This window comes from Mustela putorius, unplaced genomic scaffold, assembly GCF_011764305.1.
Source record: "Mustela putorius furo isolate JIRA1106 unplaced genomic scaffold, ASM1176430v1.1 tig00000275_pilon_pilon_pilon, whole genome shotgun sequence".
Taxonomy (NCBI): domain Eukaryota; kingdom Metazoa; phylum Chordata; class Mammalia; order Carnivora; family Mustelidae; genus Mustela; species Mustela putorius.
In genome coordinates this window covers 32,701,910-32,719,283 of record NW_025421341.1, presented here as the reverse complement: position 1 = coordinate 32,719,283, position 17,374 = coordinate 32,701,910, and the positions used below count along the sequence as shown (strand labels likewise).

Sequence of the window (17,374 nt, the reverse complement as noted above, 5' to 3'; positions counted from 1 at the left end):
TGCAGCCAAGAGCCTGATGGAATCTTGGGATCTTTCAAAGGAAAGAACACAAGGAAAAGGACCACGAGGAAGGCAGTGCGCTTGCAAGAGAAACGGCTTCTCACCTCAAAGTCAATGAGCTGCAGGTCAGCCACCAGCGTGCCCAGGAGCCCGCTGTTATACAGCTCCTGCGCCAGCTGCGCCACGGCCTCCGTCTGTGGCTCCTTCTCGTTCGTGCCGTACAGGATCTCCTTCATGGCGACCAGATTTTTGGAAACTTCTTCGGTGGCCTGATGTGGGGGAGAGGAGAAAAACAACTCCTTTAAAAAACCATGTACTGCATCCGTCCATTTGTTACATACCTTCTCTCCATATGATATCCCCAAAACTCCGTAAGAGACACTCGGGCGGGTCCGGCCCGCACTGGCCCTCGGGAGCTGAGCACACGCATGTGTGAACACATGTGAAGACCGACACACGCGTGGCGGAGGGAAGGCCAGCAGAGTGACAACAGGTACGCTGGAATGCCGAAAACTGTGTTAGGATGGCAGGAGCAGAACAGAGAGAGAGGGTTCAGTTCTGCCTCCCGTGGGAGGGAAAGGACATGGAAGAGGCCACCGGGCGGAGAGCCACTGAAGAGCGAGAAAGAGGGAAGAGGAGACTGAGGGAAAGGAATGGCATGCGGTGGGGATGAGTGAGGGGAGAAGCACAGAGTGTCTGAGGAAAGCGTGGCGGGAACAAGGGAATGACAGCAGAAGGCGGCTTTGGATGCCGAACATTTATGTCAGCAATAAATAATCACCGAAGAGCCTCCACTTCCGGCTAAGAGAGGAACAAGAGCCCGTTCTACCTTCCCCCATGAAAAAGATGAAAAAATAGGGGAATTTATTATATGAAACACTACATTTAAAACACTGAACTTCAGACAGCACAGGACAGTGACCCTCATGAGAAGGGGAACAAATGAAAAACTCACAATTGCCCCAGCTTGCCGCCTGGAGTTTCCAGGCCACTGCGCAGGGAGGGTGAAGGCAGGCAAAACAGGCGGTCTCCAGGCCCTGCGGAGACAGCTGGGAATCCGCAGTCAGAATACCAGAGCGGAGAGAAGCGGGCAAATACACACCCCAAATCAGGGAGCAGCCTGTCCATCTCTGATCTTCTCCAGAAAACCTCCTCTCAGCCTCCGTAACTATTCCTTTAAGAAAGGTAGGGCTAATGTTCCAGTCCCACCTTTGGAAAGATGTAGAAGACACTAGACCATGACTTCCCTATAAATGTCACAAACGTTAATGTAGCCTGAGGCTACCATTAAGAATTTTTGCAATTAAATCATATAATTCATTTGAATCCATGTCTTTGAGTGACCCTGTAATGAAGGCTTCAACTCCTCCCACTATTTAATTTAACCTCATTAGCGGCCCATTGTTCAACACTGTGGAGATTATTTCTGGATTCTGAAGGACATGCAACATACCAGCTATCACTCTCATATCTGCATTACCTGCAAATTTGATAAGTATACCTCCCACGGCCTCAATCATTAACCAAAACACCTAAAAGGAGATAACTCTGAACAGAACCTACCATTATGACTTTGAATCATCATGCTCTTTTCATGATCTACTCATAATCTTTGGGCATGGTCACTCAGCTACTTACATATAAACCTATATCCAAATCATATTCAAAAGGCTTTTTTTTTTTAAAGAGATTTTTATTTATCTGACAGAGAGACAGTGAGAGAGGAAACACAAGCAAGGGGAGAGGGAGAAGCCAGCTTCCCGCTGAGTAGGGAGCCCGATATGGGGCTCGACCCCAGAACCCTGGGATCATGACCTGAGTCGAAGGCAGATGCCCAACAACTGAGCCCCTCAAAGGCTTTTTGTTAAACACCTGGATAAAATAACACCTGACCCTTGAACAACAAGGGTCTGAACTGTGCTAGTCCACTTATACATCCATTTATTTTCACAGGACAGTACTAGAAATATATTTGCTCTTCCTTATAATTTTCTTTCTTTTTTTTTAAGATTTTAATTTATTTATTTGATAAAGAGAGAGAGATCACAAGTAGGCAGAGAGGCAGGCGCAGAGAGAGGGTAAGTAGGCTCCCTGCTGAGCAGAGCCCAGGACCCTGAGTTCATGACCTGAATTGAAGGCAGAGGCTTAACCCACTGAGCCACCCAGGCGCCCCTGCTCTTCCTTATGATTTTCTTAGTAACATTTTCTTTCCTCTCTCTGACTTTATGGTAAGAATACAGTATACGATACATGTAACATACAAAATGTGGTGACTGCTGATGTTATCCGCAGGGCTTATAGTCAGCAGCAGGCTACCAGTAGTTAAGTTCTGGGGGAGTTGAAAGTTTTATGTGGATTTCTGACTGTGTGGGGAATCTGTGCCCCTTACCTCCGTGTTGTTCGAGGGTCAGCTATATACTATTTCTTACACATTTCTTGAATATAAGACAATGAAATTAAGTTAATTTGCTATGACCTTTTTTCCCTAAGCCTATGCTGATTCCTGATGACTAGGATTTTCTTTTCAAAATGTTTAAGAGGATCCTAGCAATCCCACGCAGAACTTCTTCAGTATCAGTGGTTTGCAGAATCTTTACCTTCTCCGGTCAGCTGTTACTGCCCGATTCTGTGAATGTCGTAGGTTTCTGATAGCAGCTCATCATCCCACATACCAAGTTTAAGTACCCCAAAATGTGCTTTTGGGGGACAAGTATATAAAATCATTTATCAACAGAAGATGTTCTCTAACAAACTAATTACATGGGTTATTTCTGTAATTTCATTTTATTAATCTTTATTCTTAAGCTATTTTCTCTGACAGGGAAGAACCTGGATTTAGTGCATTTCCTGAGTGTGTTATCTGCTGATTTAACACCAGTGACTCGAAGTAGTAGGCCCAGCCCCCTGTGCATCTCTGGCTAGATCACACTTTTGAGGCTCTCGGCAACCTTTCATATGCCTCAGGTTACATGTGCTCTTCTTTGAAATCATGAAATGATTTTAGATTTGAATTCAGACCACACTCTATGCTCTAACAGTAAAAGACAAATAAGAAGGGAGGGGAGGTGATAGCTAAAAGGTAGGAGGTTTCTTTTTGAAGTGATGAAATGTTCTAAAATTGACTGTGGTTATGGTTGCACATTATCTGTAAATAAACTAAAAACCACTGAAAGGTACACTTTAAATGGGTGAATGGATGTGTGAGTTATCTCAATAAAGCTATTAAAAAAAGGGGAGAAGCCAGGAAATAGAAAGCAACTTATGGTATTTCTTAGATGAAAAGCAACCTGGACACACGTGTAAAGCCCTCTTCTTCCCACTGAGAAGATGGTACTGTCACCTGTATTATAGGCTGAGGACGGGTGGACATCAAAGGCACTCCCCTATCTGCTAACCACTGTACTCGCCTGCTTATGCAGATCCTTGTGATACAGAGAATGGATTGTAGGGAATTCAAGGAAATCAGTTAGTGGGCTACTTATGGAAACCCTGTGGCTTTCTGAGGAACTCACTTGTCTGTTTTCTCACCTCCTCATCCAGCCAACTCCTTCTCACTTGATTTTTTCTCCCCAATCAGTTTCAAATATGATCAAGACTCCCATTAACAAAATCAAATAAGCTCTCCCTTGGCCAACCCCAGAGCCCTTTCCCACTATTGCTCACCCTAAGCAAACTTCTAAAAAGCATCTACCTGTGTGTGCTATAGTCCACATCTTCTCCTGGTCCCTCCCAGCCCAGTCCCATGGGGCTTCTCCACCTAGCGCTTTACAGCTTTTAGCCACTCACCAAAGACCTGCCTGCCAGGAAATACAATTCTCTGTCTTTAGTACATGTTAGCTCTTGGCAGCAGCTGAAGGTGTTGATTACACCCTTCTTTTAAAACTGCTCCTCCCTTGTCCTCTGTGACTCACCACCACCCTAATTTTTCCTGCCTGTCTCCCTGGTTGCTCCTTTTGCCTCCTTCTTGACTCATTCCTCTTGACGAGGCCATTTAAATATTGGGAATCCCTCAAGGCAGGGTACAAGGTCTATTCTTCTCATTCTATCATCTCTTCCAAAGTGATGTCATCCACACCCACAGCTTTAATTAACACCTCAATGCAGATACCTCACAGATTCCTATCTCTAATCCAGTTCTCTTACTAGTACATTCACATTCAAGAGCCCACTTGCAATGTCTCCACTTGAATGTCTCAAGGCACCTCAAAGCTAACACAAGTGAAAACAGAACTCATGATCTTGCCCTAATACCTGACACTCTTCCCTTGTTCTCTACTTCAGGGAATGGTACGGTACTACTACTGAAGTTCTTGTGCATGCTGGAAACTCAGAAGCCATCCTTAACCCTTCCCTCTTTCTCACCCCGCCCCAATATCTAATTCACCACATCTCCCAAATCCATCCATGTATCCCCATATCACCACCTGCCACGTCAGAATCCCCACAGTTCTTGCCTGGACTACTATAAGTAGCCCACTAACGGATTTCCTTGAATTCCCTACAATCCATTCTCCATACCACAACTAGAATGATCCTTTCTTAACATAAATATGATTGTCATGACTTCTGCTTCAAATATGCTCCAATTACCTATTGCTCTTCGGTTGGAGAAAATTTCTTAACATGTCCTGTAAGACCCTGCACTACAGTTCCTCCCCACCATCTATACGCCACTTCTCTGGTCACACTGGCATCCTTTCAGGATCGTGTCACATGTGGTTTCCTAGGCCCATGCCCCGGCCTCACCTCTTGGCCAACTCACATTCTTCTTTCATCTCTCGCTCAATGATCACTTCCTCAGAGGAGTCTTTCTTGCTAAATTCTATCACACCTTTACCACTGCCACATACTTCTTTTCTCACAGTTGTACATAATTCTGCTTTTCCTTGTGATTTCTTTTTTTTTTTTAATTAAAAGATTTTATTTATTTATTTGACAGAGAGAGATCACAAGTAAGCATAGAGGCAGGCAGAGAGAGAGGAGGAGGAAGCAGGCTCCCTGCCGAGCAGAGAGCCCGATGCGGGACTCGATCCCAGGACCCTGAGATCATGACCTGAGCCGAAGGCAGCGGCTTAACCCACTGAGCCACCCAGGCGCCCCTTCCTTGTGATTTCTAATTAATGTGCTCCCTTCTACTCCATCAGAAGCCCCATGCTGGCAGGTGTGTCATACTTGCCTGATGAATAGCTGAAAATCAGTAATCTTGACCACCAGGATATTAAAAAAAAAATCCAGATGAAAACTGGATGTGGGGAAATGTGATATTATCACACCATGAAGGCAAGTAATTCCTAAAAAACACAGTGCATGCATGAAAGGCAATCTACCTGGCAGAGCAATAGCCGTGAGCAATGAACATAAACCCCTGTGTTTGCACAGAGAAGAGTCTGGAACGAGACACCCCAAACTGAGCATAGACTGCCTGTGAGGGCAGGGGAAAATACTTTCCTTTTTCACTTGCTCTACAATTTACACCTTCCTTTACACCCATGGTTAGTTGCCATCTATAGAGGAAAATCGGCAGCATAACATAAAAAACTAAAACTCATCAACCTTATTATTAGCAGTCTTGAGAAAAAGTACGTTCATATTTCAATTGATGGCTTTTAATTTTATGCGTACGTCAACTATTTGTGTGATATCGGTTCCCCATTACATGGATAATTACAAGTTGATTAAATAAAACCTTAAAAAAAAAAAAGAAAAAAAGAAACATGTCCAAATTTTCCTGAAAGATGATCAGAAAACTTTGGGCACCTGGGTGGCTCAGTGGCTTTGGCTCAGGTCATGATCCCAAGGTTCTGGGATGGAGTCCCACATCGAATCCCGTATCAGGCTCCCTGCTCAGTGGGGAGTCTGCCTTTCTCCCCCTCCCCCTCCCCCTGTGCTTGTGATCTCTCTCTTGCTCTCTCTCTCAAATAAATAAAATCTTAAAAAAAAAAAAAAAAAGATCAGAAAACCCTTAAGAAGTATTTTACCAGAAAAGGTGATGTGGGCAAGTGTTTTCTGAATGAAGATAGCATACAGAACAAATAAACTTGTCTGTTCCTGTGTAGGCTTGGCTTGGCCCCCTTTATCAGCATTCATATCAGGGAGCCCGCCTAGTCCCCCGTCTCTGGCCTGCTGGCATTAAGTCACCACGTTCTCTGCCTCTCTGACCACATCCTCCTTCTTGCACCTCCCTGTCTGTCCCTTCACACCGAACGAGTAAGCGAGTCACACTTACCGCTTCTCCAAGCACTATACCTTTTTTCAAGCTGCTGAGACCATTGTGTCACCTAATCCACCAGGCTCCTCAACGACTGTGTTACCTGTCCTGCCAAGACTGCATGTTTCTGTGCTGTGCGTGTCCACAGCAATGGTCTCTTGTTCCCCTAAACAATGTTGGATGTTCTTCACTGAAATTTTCTCTAATTCTCTACCTCAGCTCCCAGGTTTCTCAGCACTATAGAGAAAGTGCTGGAAACTGTGTACACTTAGTTGGCTAAAATTCATGCTGTTCGATGGCCTTTAATACAGTCAGAAACATTTCTTCCATCTGGATTATTTTCAACTAGGAACTCTTAATAACAGATGCTTCAAAATTGCTCCACTTTCCTCAAGAGACTTCAGTGTCTCTTTCACTCTCTTCTCCCTATCTGAACAACTAGCTTCACTCCTTCCATGTTGAGGTAAGACTTCATGAACTTCGGGGCACCAAAGTTCAAATAAAAAATAAAAATCTTAAAAAAAAGAAAAAAAGACTTCATGAACTTCTCCATCTCGATGTACGTCTGCCATCCTCCATCCCGACCCTGGACATACACCAGAATCACTTGGGATCTTTTTAAAAAATGCCCAAAGGGGCGCCTGTGTGGCTCAGTTAATTAAGCGTCTGCCTTTGGCTCAGGTCACGATCTGGGGTCCCGGGATTGAGCCCCATATCAGGCTTCTTGCTTGGCAGGGGCCTGCTTCTCCCTCTCTATCAAATAAATAAATGAAATCTCAAAAAAATTAAAAATAAAAAAGATGCCCAATCCCCTCAAGAGACATGTAAAGGAAAAATAGTTCTTTCACATGCAGACACCATCATAACTGTGTGACAGAGTAAGTGAATGGTAACGGGACCACTGACCTCACGTGCCTCTTGGCACTGCCAAGGGTACAACATTACTTCTGTGATTTTGTCTCCAAAAAGGCATCACCTGCATTGAATCATGAGGAAACATGAGCCAAACCCAAACTAAGGAACAGTCTACAAAATAACTGGCCAGTACTTTGCAAAAGTGTCAAGGTCATAGGAGTCAATGGAAGACTGGGACACTTCCAGATTAAAGGAGAGTAAGGAGATGGGACAACTAAATGCGATGTGTCATCCAGAACTGGATCCTGGTCCAGAAAACGGACATGAATAGGACAACTGATGAAATCTGAAAAAGACCCATGGGTTAGTTAATATTATCATATAAATGTCAGTTTCCTGACTCTGATCATTAGACTGGTTATGAAAAATGTTAACTTTTGGGGAAGCTGACAGAAAGGTATTCTTTTTGTAATCATTTTATAAGTCTAAAAAGTTCATCTACTCTCTTATTTTGCTTTTTCTTCACAAGTGAGAGGCATCCCTCCTGAGTTCCAAGGCTGATGATGGTTCTATATATGTGCTGGAGAAAGGGCCCCTTGCCTCCAGTCCCCCACGTGCAATTTTGCCAGTTGTGTGGGCCTCGTGGAATGTGCAGACTCCACACCTCAAGATCTCAACTTCCAAATAAAGGCTCTCCCAGTTCTCTACCGCCCCATCCTCTCTCCTCACTCTCTCACCCTGACATTTTTCTCTCTCCTCAAGTGACCCTGAGTGTTCACACTACTCCTGTCCACCCTCGGAGCCCCACACCCACAAAGCCTTCCCTCACTTCCCCTGCTCTCCTCCTCTGATGCCACAGCACTCGCTTCCCTGTTTCAGCCCCCCCCCCCGTAGGGTCAGATCTTCTCATCTCTACCTCTCACTTCCCTTATTACAGGGCTTTGGAAAAGGCTTGCTTACACTTTTTGTTCCGTCCCCACTCCCCTGTCTATGATGGTGACTTATACACGATGTGACTTCATGATTTTGTTAATTGACTCAATTGTCCAAGACATTTTGTCAGCTGAACACAGTGTTCTAGGACACAGACGCCATTAAGTTTCATGGACACAGACTACTAAGAGCAGCCAACTGTTTTACAAATATGTGGTCGTGAAGAGAAGCATGTGAAAGCATTAGCCCCCTCATCACCAGCCACTCACTTGACTGGAAGGTGACAAGGATCACGCCTCACTAAGCCTGCTGCTGTGGATCACGCTGCTGCCCCATGGAGGTAAGAAGCATGAAACTCGAAGTTCTTAGTTCTTTTCTTGAGGCTTTCTGAGCCACACATGTGGGAATCTGAGGATACTCCATGGAGCAGAGTCACGGAGAAAAGAATCCAGGGCTTGACAGAACTTCTCAGGGAAAGGCTCTGAGTTGAGAAGTGTTATTGCTAACTGCTGGGGGCCAGGCACCTTAATCCTCTGCCAAAAACCCTCACTGACTTCCACATACAACTGACGGTAACACATTTCATTTTAATTAATATCCCAAGGGATATTTTTTAAATTAAATGATTTAATTTATAGGATCAACTTAAGTAGTAACCAATATTCCAAAGTTCACATCTCACACTCACTTCACTAGTAACAATATCAAGGCTATAGACTAGAGCTCTTTCGCTCCAAGTGTGAGGACATAGGAGCTACTTCAAATTTTTAAAGTGTAGTATCTGTATGATAACTTCTCCAATTAGAATTAAGGCTGGGAGCCTTTCCACTGCCTGCTTTCCCATTAAGAAATACAGCAAAGTGGGAAAATAAATTAGCAATCCAAACACTAGTAAAAATAGCCTATATCAAGACCTCCAAAAACTCAGGTTTTTGTGTTAACTCTTGCGTTAAGGCCAACGTTCCCACAGTACCCATCACTGTACTATTTTACCAACATTAGTGGCAACCACTCGGATGCAAAATAATGATATGAAAATATAATTTTAGAAGACAAAAGGTGATCCTCACTTGATAAGTGAGTTAGTGCTTCTAGACCATGTCCCTGAAGTGCTCATAGCCCTTTTCACCCACTCCTCCTTTGGACCCAACAAGGCCCAACTACTCAGGAGATCTCAAAGTGACTTCATAATAGGAGTGAAAGATGACAAGGTGGCTCTTCAGAGGTGCAGACATGGGGCTGTGTGGTAGAAGACTGGGTCTGCCCACTCTCCGACCCAGTTTTTAATAAAGTTACTAGGTAAGCCCAACTTTAAATATAAAGCACACTTAAAAATAAACATGGCAAAAGTAGTATGTTTAAAATATAGATATGTCTGCTTCAGAAACTGAAAGGCAAAAAAACCCTTTAAAAAAAGATATTCTACTTCATAATAATAATTAAGTTAAAATGGCACAGTATTTATTTCCTCCTGCCAGAAATAAAGACTTCTTCTTTTTTTTTTTTTAAAGATTTAATTTATTTGACAGACAGAGATCACAAGTAGGCAGAGAGGCAGGCAGAGAGAGAGAGGGAGGAAGGGAAGCAGGCACCCTGCTGAGCAAAGAGCTTGATCTCAGGACCCTGGGATCATGACCTGAGCGGAAGGCAGCGGCTTTAACCCATTGAGCTACCCAGGCACCCCAGTAAAGACTTCTAAAAGTCTGGTGAGTGAAAAATAAATTGGTCCAACAAACTGGATGGCAATTTGGCAAAGTGTATCAAAAAGCTTTAAAAGATGCAATCTCCATAAATCACACATTACACTTCTAGGAATTTACCCTAGGAAAATAGATAATTACACAAAGATATAAGTATAAGCAGTGTGATTTATAATAGCGAAGAACTAGATGAAAAGTTATCCCACTGAACTGGTTAAATTATAATGTACCCATAAAATGGAAGACCGTGGCAAGCTTTAAAGATAATTAAGTAGATCTATACTGATATGCGAAGATGTGAGCATTAAAATTGAAAGATAAACCAGGTTACAGAACAGTATGATCCCACATTCATTCACTTATTTGCTAGGAGAGAGAGGGAGGGGGAACATATGAATGAGAATCTGTAAGGATATCCTACCATGTCAACAGTAGTCACTTCACGTGCTAGTGGAATGAGAAGGAGCTTTAAACATAAAGATACACACAGAAATCCATCACAACTACTAGGCATAATGAAAGGAGCACAGCTCTCTCACACACCTCCCCTAGATGCCTCATATCCCCTCGCTACCTACAGAGTGCTCACGAAAAGAGAAAGAGAGAGAAGTTGCAGATGTCAGCCTCTATGTCTTCAAATGAACAGGGCTTTGGCAAATAGATGCTTAGGTAAGGAGAAAGAACTTGATGACGAAGGTTGTGAGCCAGGAATACAGAGGCAACATTTCTTTCTTTCTTTCTTTTTTTTTTTTTTAAGAGACTATATTTTTAAGTAATCTCTACAGCCAACCTGGGGCTCAAACTTACAACCCTGAGATCAAGAGTCGCAGGCTCTCCTGACTGAGCTGGCCAGGCAGCCCAAGGCAACATTTCTTATATCAGTCAGTCAGGAGGAGAGAGGGATCAACCAATTTTCTCAGAGAAAATGAATTATGAATTGAAATGCTAGATTTAAAGTGATGCTGCAGTATGGAGTCAGAGTATCTTAAATGTTGAAAGGAACATCAGCGATCATCCAAATAAGTGGTGGTTGTTGTTGTTTTTAAAGATTTATTTATTTGAGAGAGGGAGTGAACATGTGTGTGGGAGGGCCAGGGGAGAGGAAGAGGGAGAGTCTTGAGCAGACTGTCTGCAGAGCCCAACACAGGGCTCAATCTCCGACTCTGAGATCTAGACCTGAGATAAAACCAAGAGTCAGGCGCTTAACCAACTGTACCACCCAGATGCCCCAAGTGGTTTTTAAACCCTTTTGGGGCCACTGATATCCTGCTCCCTACTTCTATCCATCACCATTTTTCAAAATAAAAGTCTTACATAGAATCCCAACATACAAATGAGAATAAAGTAAAAAAAAAAAAAAAAAAGGGACAAAGGAAGAAGGAGCACCTGAAACCACAGTCGGCTTCTCTAGAGCACACCTTTGGAATATTAAATTTAAAAGCAAAAAACCACACAAACATGCCCTTTCCCTTGCCCCTGGAAGAATCCCTCCTTTAATCGATCTCATCAGAAATATCAAAGTTTCTCTAGATAAGCAGGTGGCAAACTTTTTATGGGTCATATAGTATTTGTCACAACTACTCAATTCTGCCACTGTAGCAGGAAGGCAGCCACAAACCATATGTCAATGAATGGGCATGGCTGTGTTCCAATAAAACTTTATTTATTAAACCAGGTAATGGGCTGTCCTGGGCTGCAGTTTATTGACTCATGAACTGGAAAATATTTGGTGGGTAGAAAATAGGCCAGAGGATATGTGGCCCTAGAGTTAGCCGTATAGAACTATCAAATCCTCTCAATTCTCCCTCAGTAATCTAGTTGCATATCTGGCTTCTCCTCATCCTTTAGCTTTCCTTGTCACCAGAGTTCTCTCACAAAGTTCATCTTCTGCCACTATATCTTCACCAATACACTTCCAATCTCACCCCAACTCTGACTGAAACATTGCTAGCAGGAATGAAAAGTGGTACAGCAACTCTGGAAAAGAGTTTGGTGGTTTCTTGCAAACTAAACATGTGGTTACCTTATGACCCAAGAATTGTACTCTTGGGCATTTATCCCAGAGGAATGAAAACCTACGTTCACATAAAACCTGTACAAAAATGTCCAGAGTAGCTTTATTTCTAATAGCCAAGAACTGGAAACAGTCTGGAGGTCCTTCAACGGGTGACTGATTAAACACACTGGGGTACATCCATAGAATGGACTAATAAAACTCAGCAATCAAAAGGAATTAGCATTACTCACACGACTACTTGCCCTGATCTTGTGGGAATTAAGCTGAGTGAAAAAAAAAAAAAAAAACCAGTCTCAAAAGGTTATACACTGTATGATTCTATTTATAAGATAGATACTCCTGAAATAACAAAATTACAGATTTGGAGAACAGATTTGTGGTTGCCAGCAAGGATTAGGGAAAGGGGGAGAGGAGATGGGTGTGGCTATAAAGGGATAGCAAGGGGGGCCTTGTGGCCACAAAACAGTTCCGTGTCTTGACCCTGGTGGTTACAAAGAAACCACATAGCTACACACATGCAAGAGGCACATGCTGCGCACACACATGCAACAGGCGCATGCTGCACACACACACAGAAAACTGATGAAATGGGAACAAGGCCTGTGGACCTTATCAATGTCAATTTCCTGGTCTTGATACTGGATATAATTATGTGCCATTCCACCACTGGGGGAAACTGGGGGAAAGGTACCAAGGGCTCTCCCTATATACCTTCCTGCAATTTCCCATGAATGAATAATTGTTTAAAAATAGATTTAAAACAAAACAAAACCACCACCACAAAGATTTCTGCAGCTCCCTCAGTGTATCTTTAGATTGTATATAAGGCCTTTTCCAATCTACCACAACCTACACCTGTAGCCTCATTTCCCACCAGACCCCTCTATCCGGTCACCCCTATAATGTCACCTTGAACTTGTCACCATATTCTGGACATATCATAAACTGTTTCACATTCCATTCCCTCTCACTCTTTGCTGGCAGCACATTAAAATCCAGTTCAAATGTCAACTTCAAACTTAATGCTGTATCTTAATGCTGTATACTCTGACACAAGTAGTACTGTATTATCCTCCTGGTTCCACAGAATTTCATGCATACCTCTAAGTCTCTCTATACTGCATTATATTATTTATATGCCTATTTCCTCTAGTAGATTATAAACTCCTTAAGAACAGGGACAAAATCTGATCTATGTGCCCATCTACCTGCCCACAGAGATGAGGGCACTAAAATGCCTGTGGATTCAATCAACTTGGTAATCTTTTGCAAAAGATGACAATGGAAGTAAAGTCATCTTTTCCAAGAGCCTGTCCTACCAATCACCATGCACATGAAACTTGGCACAAGGAAACATAATTAAGAAGGGAATCACTGTTTATAAAGTCGTCTTTTTAAAGAACAATTTTGAAATGATCTATTAAGCAGAATTTTCCATGCTTCTGTTCACCATTAGTTTATATAATCAAATCTATTATAATTTACATGTGACTAGTTATTATTGAGAAATGCCTCAAAGAGCTCAGATTTTTTAGTGGGGGTGGGGAGAAGGGAGGCTTAAATCATTTATTATTTTGTCTTACATTTTTCTTTGTTTTAAAGTTTTATTTACACAGTGTAGGGATAGAAGGTACATACCTCAATATCATCAAAGCTATCTATGAAAAACCCACAGCAAATATCATTCTCAATGGGAAAAACTGAGAGCTTTTCCCCTAAGGTCAGGAACATGGCAGGGCTGTCCACTATCATCACTGCTGTTCAACATAGTACTATAAGTCCTAGTCTCTGCAATCAGACCCAAAAAAAACAGGCGTCCAAATTGGCAAAGAAGTCAAATTCTCACTCTTTGCAGATGACATACTTTATGTGGAAAACCCAACAGACCCCACCCCAAAACTGCTAGAACTCATACAGGAATTCAGTAAAGTGGCAGGATATAAAATCAATGCACAGAAAATCAGTTGCATTTCTATACACCAACAAGAAGACAGGAGAAAGAGAAATTAAGGACTTGACCCCATTTACAACTGCACCCAAAACCACAAGATACCTAGAAATAAATCTAACCAAAGAAGTAAAGAATCTGTACTCAGAAAACTATAGAATCCTCATGAAAGAAATTGAGGAAGACACAAAGAAACGGAAAAACGCTCCATGCTCATGGATTGGAAGAATGTTGTGAAAAGGTCTATGTTAGCTAGAGCAATCTACACATCTAATGCAATCCCTATCAAAATACCACCAACTTTTTTCACAGAAATGGAACAAATACTCCTAAAATTTGTATGGAACCAGAAAAGACCTTGAATATCCAGAAGAATATTGAAAAAGAAAAGCAAAGCTGGTAGCATCACAGAGTCGGACTTCAAGCTCTATTACAAAGCTGCAGTCATCAAGACACTATGGTACTGACACAAAAACAGACACAAAGATCAATGGAATAGAACAGAGAGCCCAGAAAGGGACCCTCAACTCTATGGTCAACTAATCTTCAACAAAGCAGGAAAGAATATTCAAGCGAAAAGACGGTCTCTTCAACAAATGGTGTTGGGAAAATTGGACAGCCACATGCAGAAGAATGAAACTAGATCATTTCCTTATACCACACATGAAAACAGACCAAAAATGGATGAAAGACCTAAATGTGAGACAGAAATCCACCAAAATCCTTGAGGAGAACAGAGGCAGCAACCTCTTTGACCTTGGCTGCAGCAACTTCTTGCTAGACACATCTCCAAAGCCAAGGGAAACAAAGGCAAAAATGTAACTTCTAGGACTTCATCAAGATAAAAAGCTTCTGCACACCAAAAGAAACAGTCAACAAAACCAAAAGATAGTTGATAGAATGGGAGAAGGTATTTGCAAATGACATATCAGATAAAGGGCTAGTGTCCAAAATCTATAAAGAACTTAGCAAACTCAATACCCCAAGAACAAATAATCCAATCAAGAAATGGGCAGAAGACATGAACAGACATTTCTGCAAAGACGACATCCAAATGGCCAACACACACATGAAAAGGTGCTTCACATCACTCCCATCAGGGAAATACAAATCAAAACCACAGTGAGATACCACCTCACACCATCAGAATGGCTAAAATTAACAAACCAGGAAACCACAGATGTTGGCAAGGATGCAGAGAAAGGTGAACCCTCCTACATTGTTGGTGGGAATGCAAGCTGGTGCAGCCACTCTGGAAAACAGTATGAAGGTTCCTCAAAAAGTTGAAAACAGAGCTACCCTATGACCCAGCAATCCCACTACTGGGTATTTACCCTAAAAATACAAATGTAGTGATCTGAAGGAGCATATGCACCCGAATGTTTATAGCAGCAATGTCCACAATAGCCAAACTATGGAAAGAGCCTAGATGTTCAATGAGGGATGAAGGGATAAAGAAGATGTGGTATATAAACACAATGGAATATTATGTTTCAAAAAAATGAAATCTTGCCATTTGCAACAACGGAACAACTAGAGGGTATTATGCTAAGCAAAATAAGTCAATCAGAGAAAGACAATGATCATCTATCTCACTGATATGTGGAATTTGAGAAAGAAGGCAGAGGCTCATAAGGGAAGAGAGGAAAAAATGAAACAAGATGAAACCAGAGAGGGAGACAAGCCATAAGAGACTCTTAACCTCAGGAAACAAACTGAGGGTTGTTGGGATGGAGGGGGGTTAGAGGGTTGGGGTAGCTGGGGGTAGACACTGGGGAGGGTATGTGCTATGGTGAGTGCTGAGAATTGTGTAAGACTGATGATTCACAGACCTGTACCCCTGAAACAAATAATACACTGTATGTTAATAAAAAATAATAAAAAATAGATTTATTTATTTGAGAGAGTGCACACCCAAGAATGTGAATGCGCACACATGAGCAAGGGGAGGGGCAGAGAGAGAGAGAGGAAGCAGACTCCCCACTGAGCACGGAGCCTAATGTGAGGCTCAATCTCAGGAACCTTAGATCATGACCTGAACCAAAACCAAGAGTCAGGCACTTAACTGACTGGGCCACCCAGGCAACCCTTGTCTTATATTTTTCTTTCTTTGAATTTCTTTATACCCACTCTTTAGTAAAAGAATCATTTTTAAACAAGTGTCCTCTAAATACATACCAATCTATATTTAATGCCTTAAATATCAATTCATTCTCAAAAAGGGATCTATTATATGATCTCATTGAAAAAAAGGAAGTTTTTTTTTTAAGGATTTTATTTATTTATTTGACAGACAGATATCACAACAGGCAGAGAGGCAGGCAGAGAGAGGTGGTGGGGGAAGCAGGCTCCCTGCCGAGCAGAGAGCCCGATGCAGGGCTCGATCCCAGGACCCCAGGATTATGACCTAAGCTGAAGGCAGAGGCTTTAACCCACTGAGCCACCCCAGGTGCCCCGAAAAAAGGAAGTTTTTAAATCAAAGTAAATTAAGATAAAGGATGTGAGATGGAATCTAAAAGAAAGCTGAAAAATATTGCTGGTGCTAAACATTTGATAAAAGCAATTCTATTTTCACATGAATTCTTGTGTTAATTAAAAAAAAAAAAAAAACTACTCCAATAAACAACAGACCCACACATCTCTCTCTAATAAAGAAAATGTCTCAGCAGTCTAAGCTGAAAGATCATGGACTAATAATAACCTATTAATAACCTTCTGGTGTCAAAGATTACTCTAAACAAGTTGAGTAACCATGAGTCACTGTCAAATGGCTATGCGAGAAAAGGCTACTCCCTTTGCCCCTCTTAAATATGCCAACATAGAGCAAACTTATTCCTCTCATGAAATGAGTGAATATAACCATTCAACACTGTGAACACATGTATTCACAGCAATGAAGGCACCCAAGTGTAAGCTGAACAGGCAGTTGTACCTTCTTTATATAGCATGCGGTGGGCAAAGAGTGTGTAAATAGCCATTATATACACAGATTTATGTGGCTGTTAGCAATGAAAGAACAAATTCCACCCCATCCCACTCCACCCTCATGCCCCAGTTACCTAAAAATAAGGATGGTAAGATAAACCATTTTTTCCCTAAAAGGGTAAGGGAACTAATTTTCAAATTCTTTTAAATAGGTGTGGCATGGTACCTAAGGAACTAATCTATTTTTATTATATACAATTCTTAATAAGGCAGCTGTGTAGCATATAAAACAAGCAAAAATAATAACATATTACAAACGGGAGAATAAGCATTCAAATGTTGTATTTACCATCTTTGTCTACAAAATCACAAGAAATGAATGAGAAAATGCCCATGGATATAATGAGTAAAGCAGAAACAGGCAAAGATTCACCATGGGTTTGGCAGAGCCGAGAGTGAAATCTCATTGTACTGGTTATATTAGGAACAACAGCTTTCTTTATATGGATCTTGAGAATAATGACAGGAAACTATTATACCTCAAAATAAGACGGATGGCTATTCTTTATGAAGGAACCTTGCAAAATATGGTGTTTTTTTCAACATAAGGATGTGTCAACCACGCAAAGCTTGTATTTCTTCTACAAGACCTAAGTGGGCTCTTGGCCTGTGTCAAATACATATCCAGAGACAGAAATCTGCTCTTCTGAAGGGAAGCCAATTTTTACCTATTATTTTTCCTAATAGCAAGATGAAATTGGACTCTATGTTTTACTTCCACTTACAGG

The 17,374-nt window shown here is 41.8% G+C and overlaps 1 protein-coding gene across 1 annotated transcript in view; it reads right to left on the bottom strand.

The window, feature by feature from the left end:
* Nucleotides 1-17,374, bottom strand: part of CAB39 (calcium binding protein 39) — an 86,417-nt gene that overhangs the window by 24,689 nt on the left and 44,354 nt on the right. Inside the window, exon 3 of the mRNA XM_045078881.1 lies at nt 105-269. Coding sequence (XP_044934816.1) covers nt 105-269 — 165 coding nt within the window. The remainder of the gene's footprint in view (nt 1-104; nt 270-17,374) is intronic.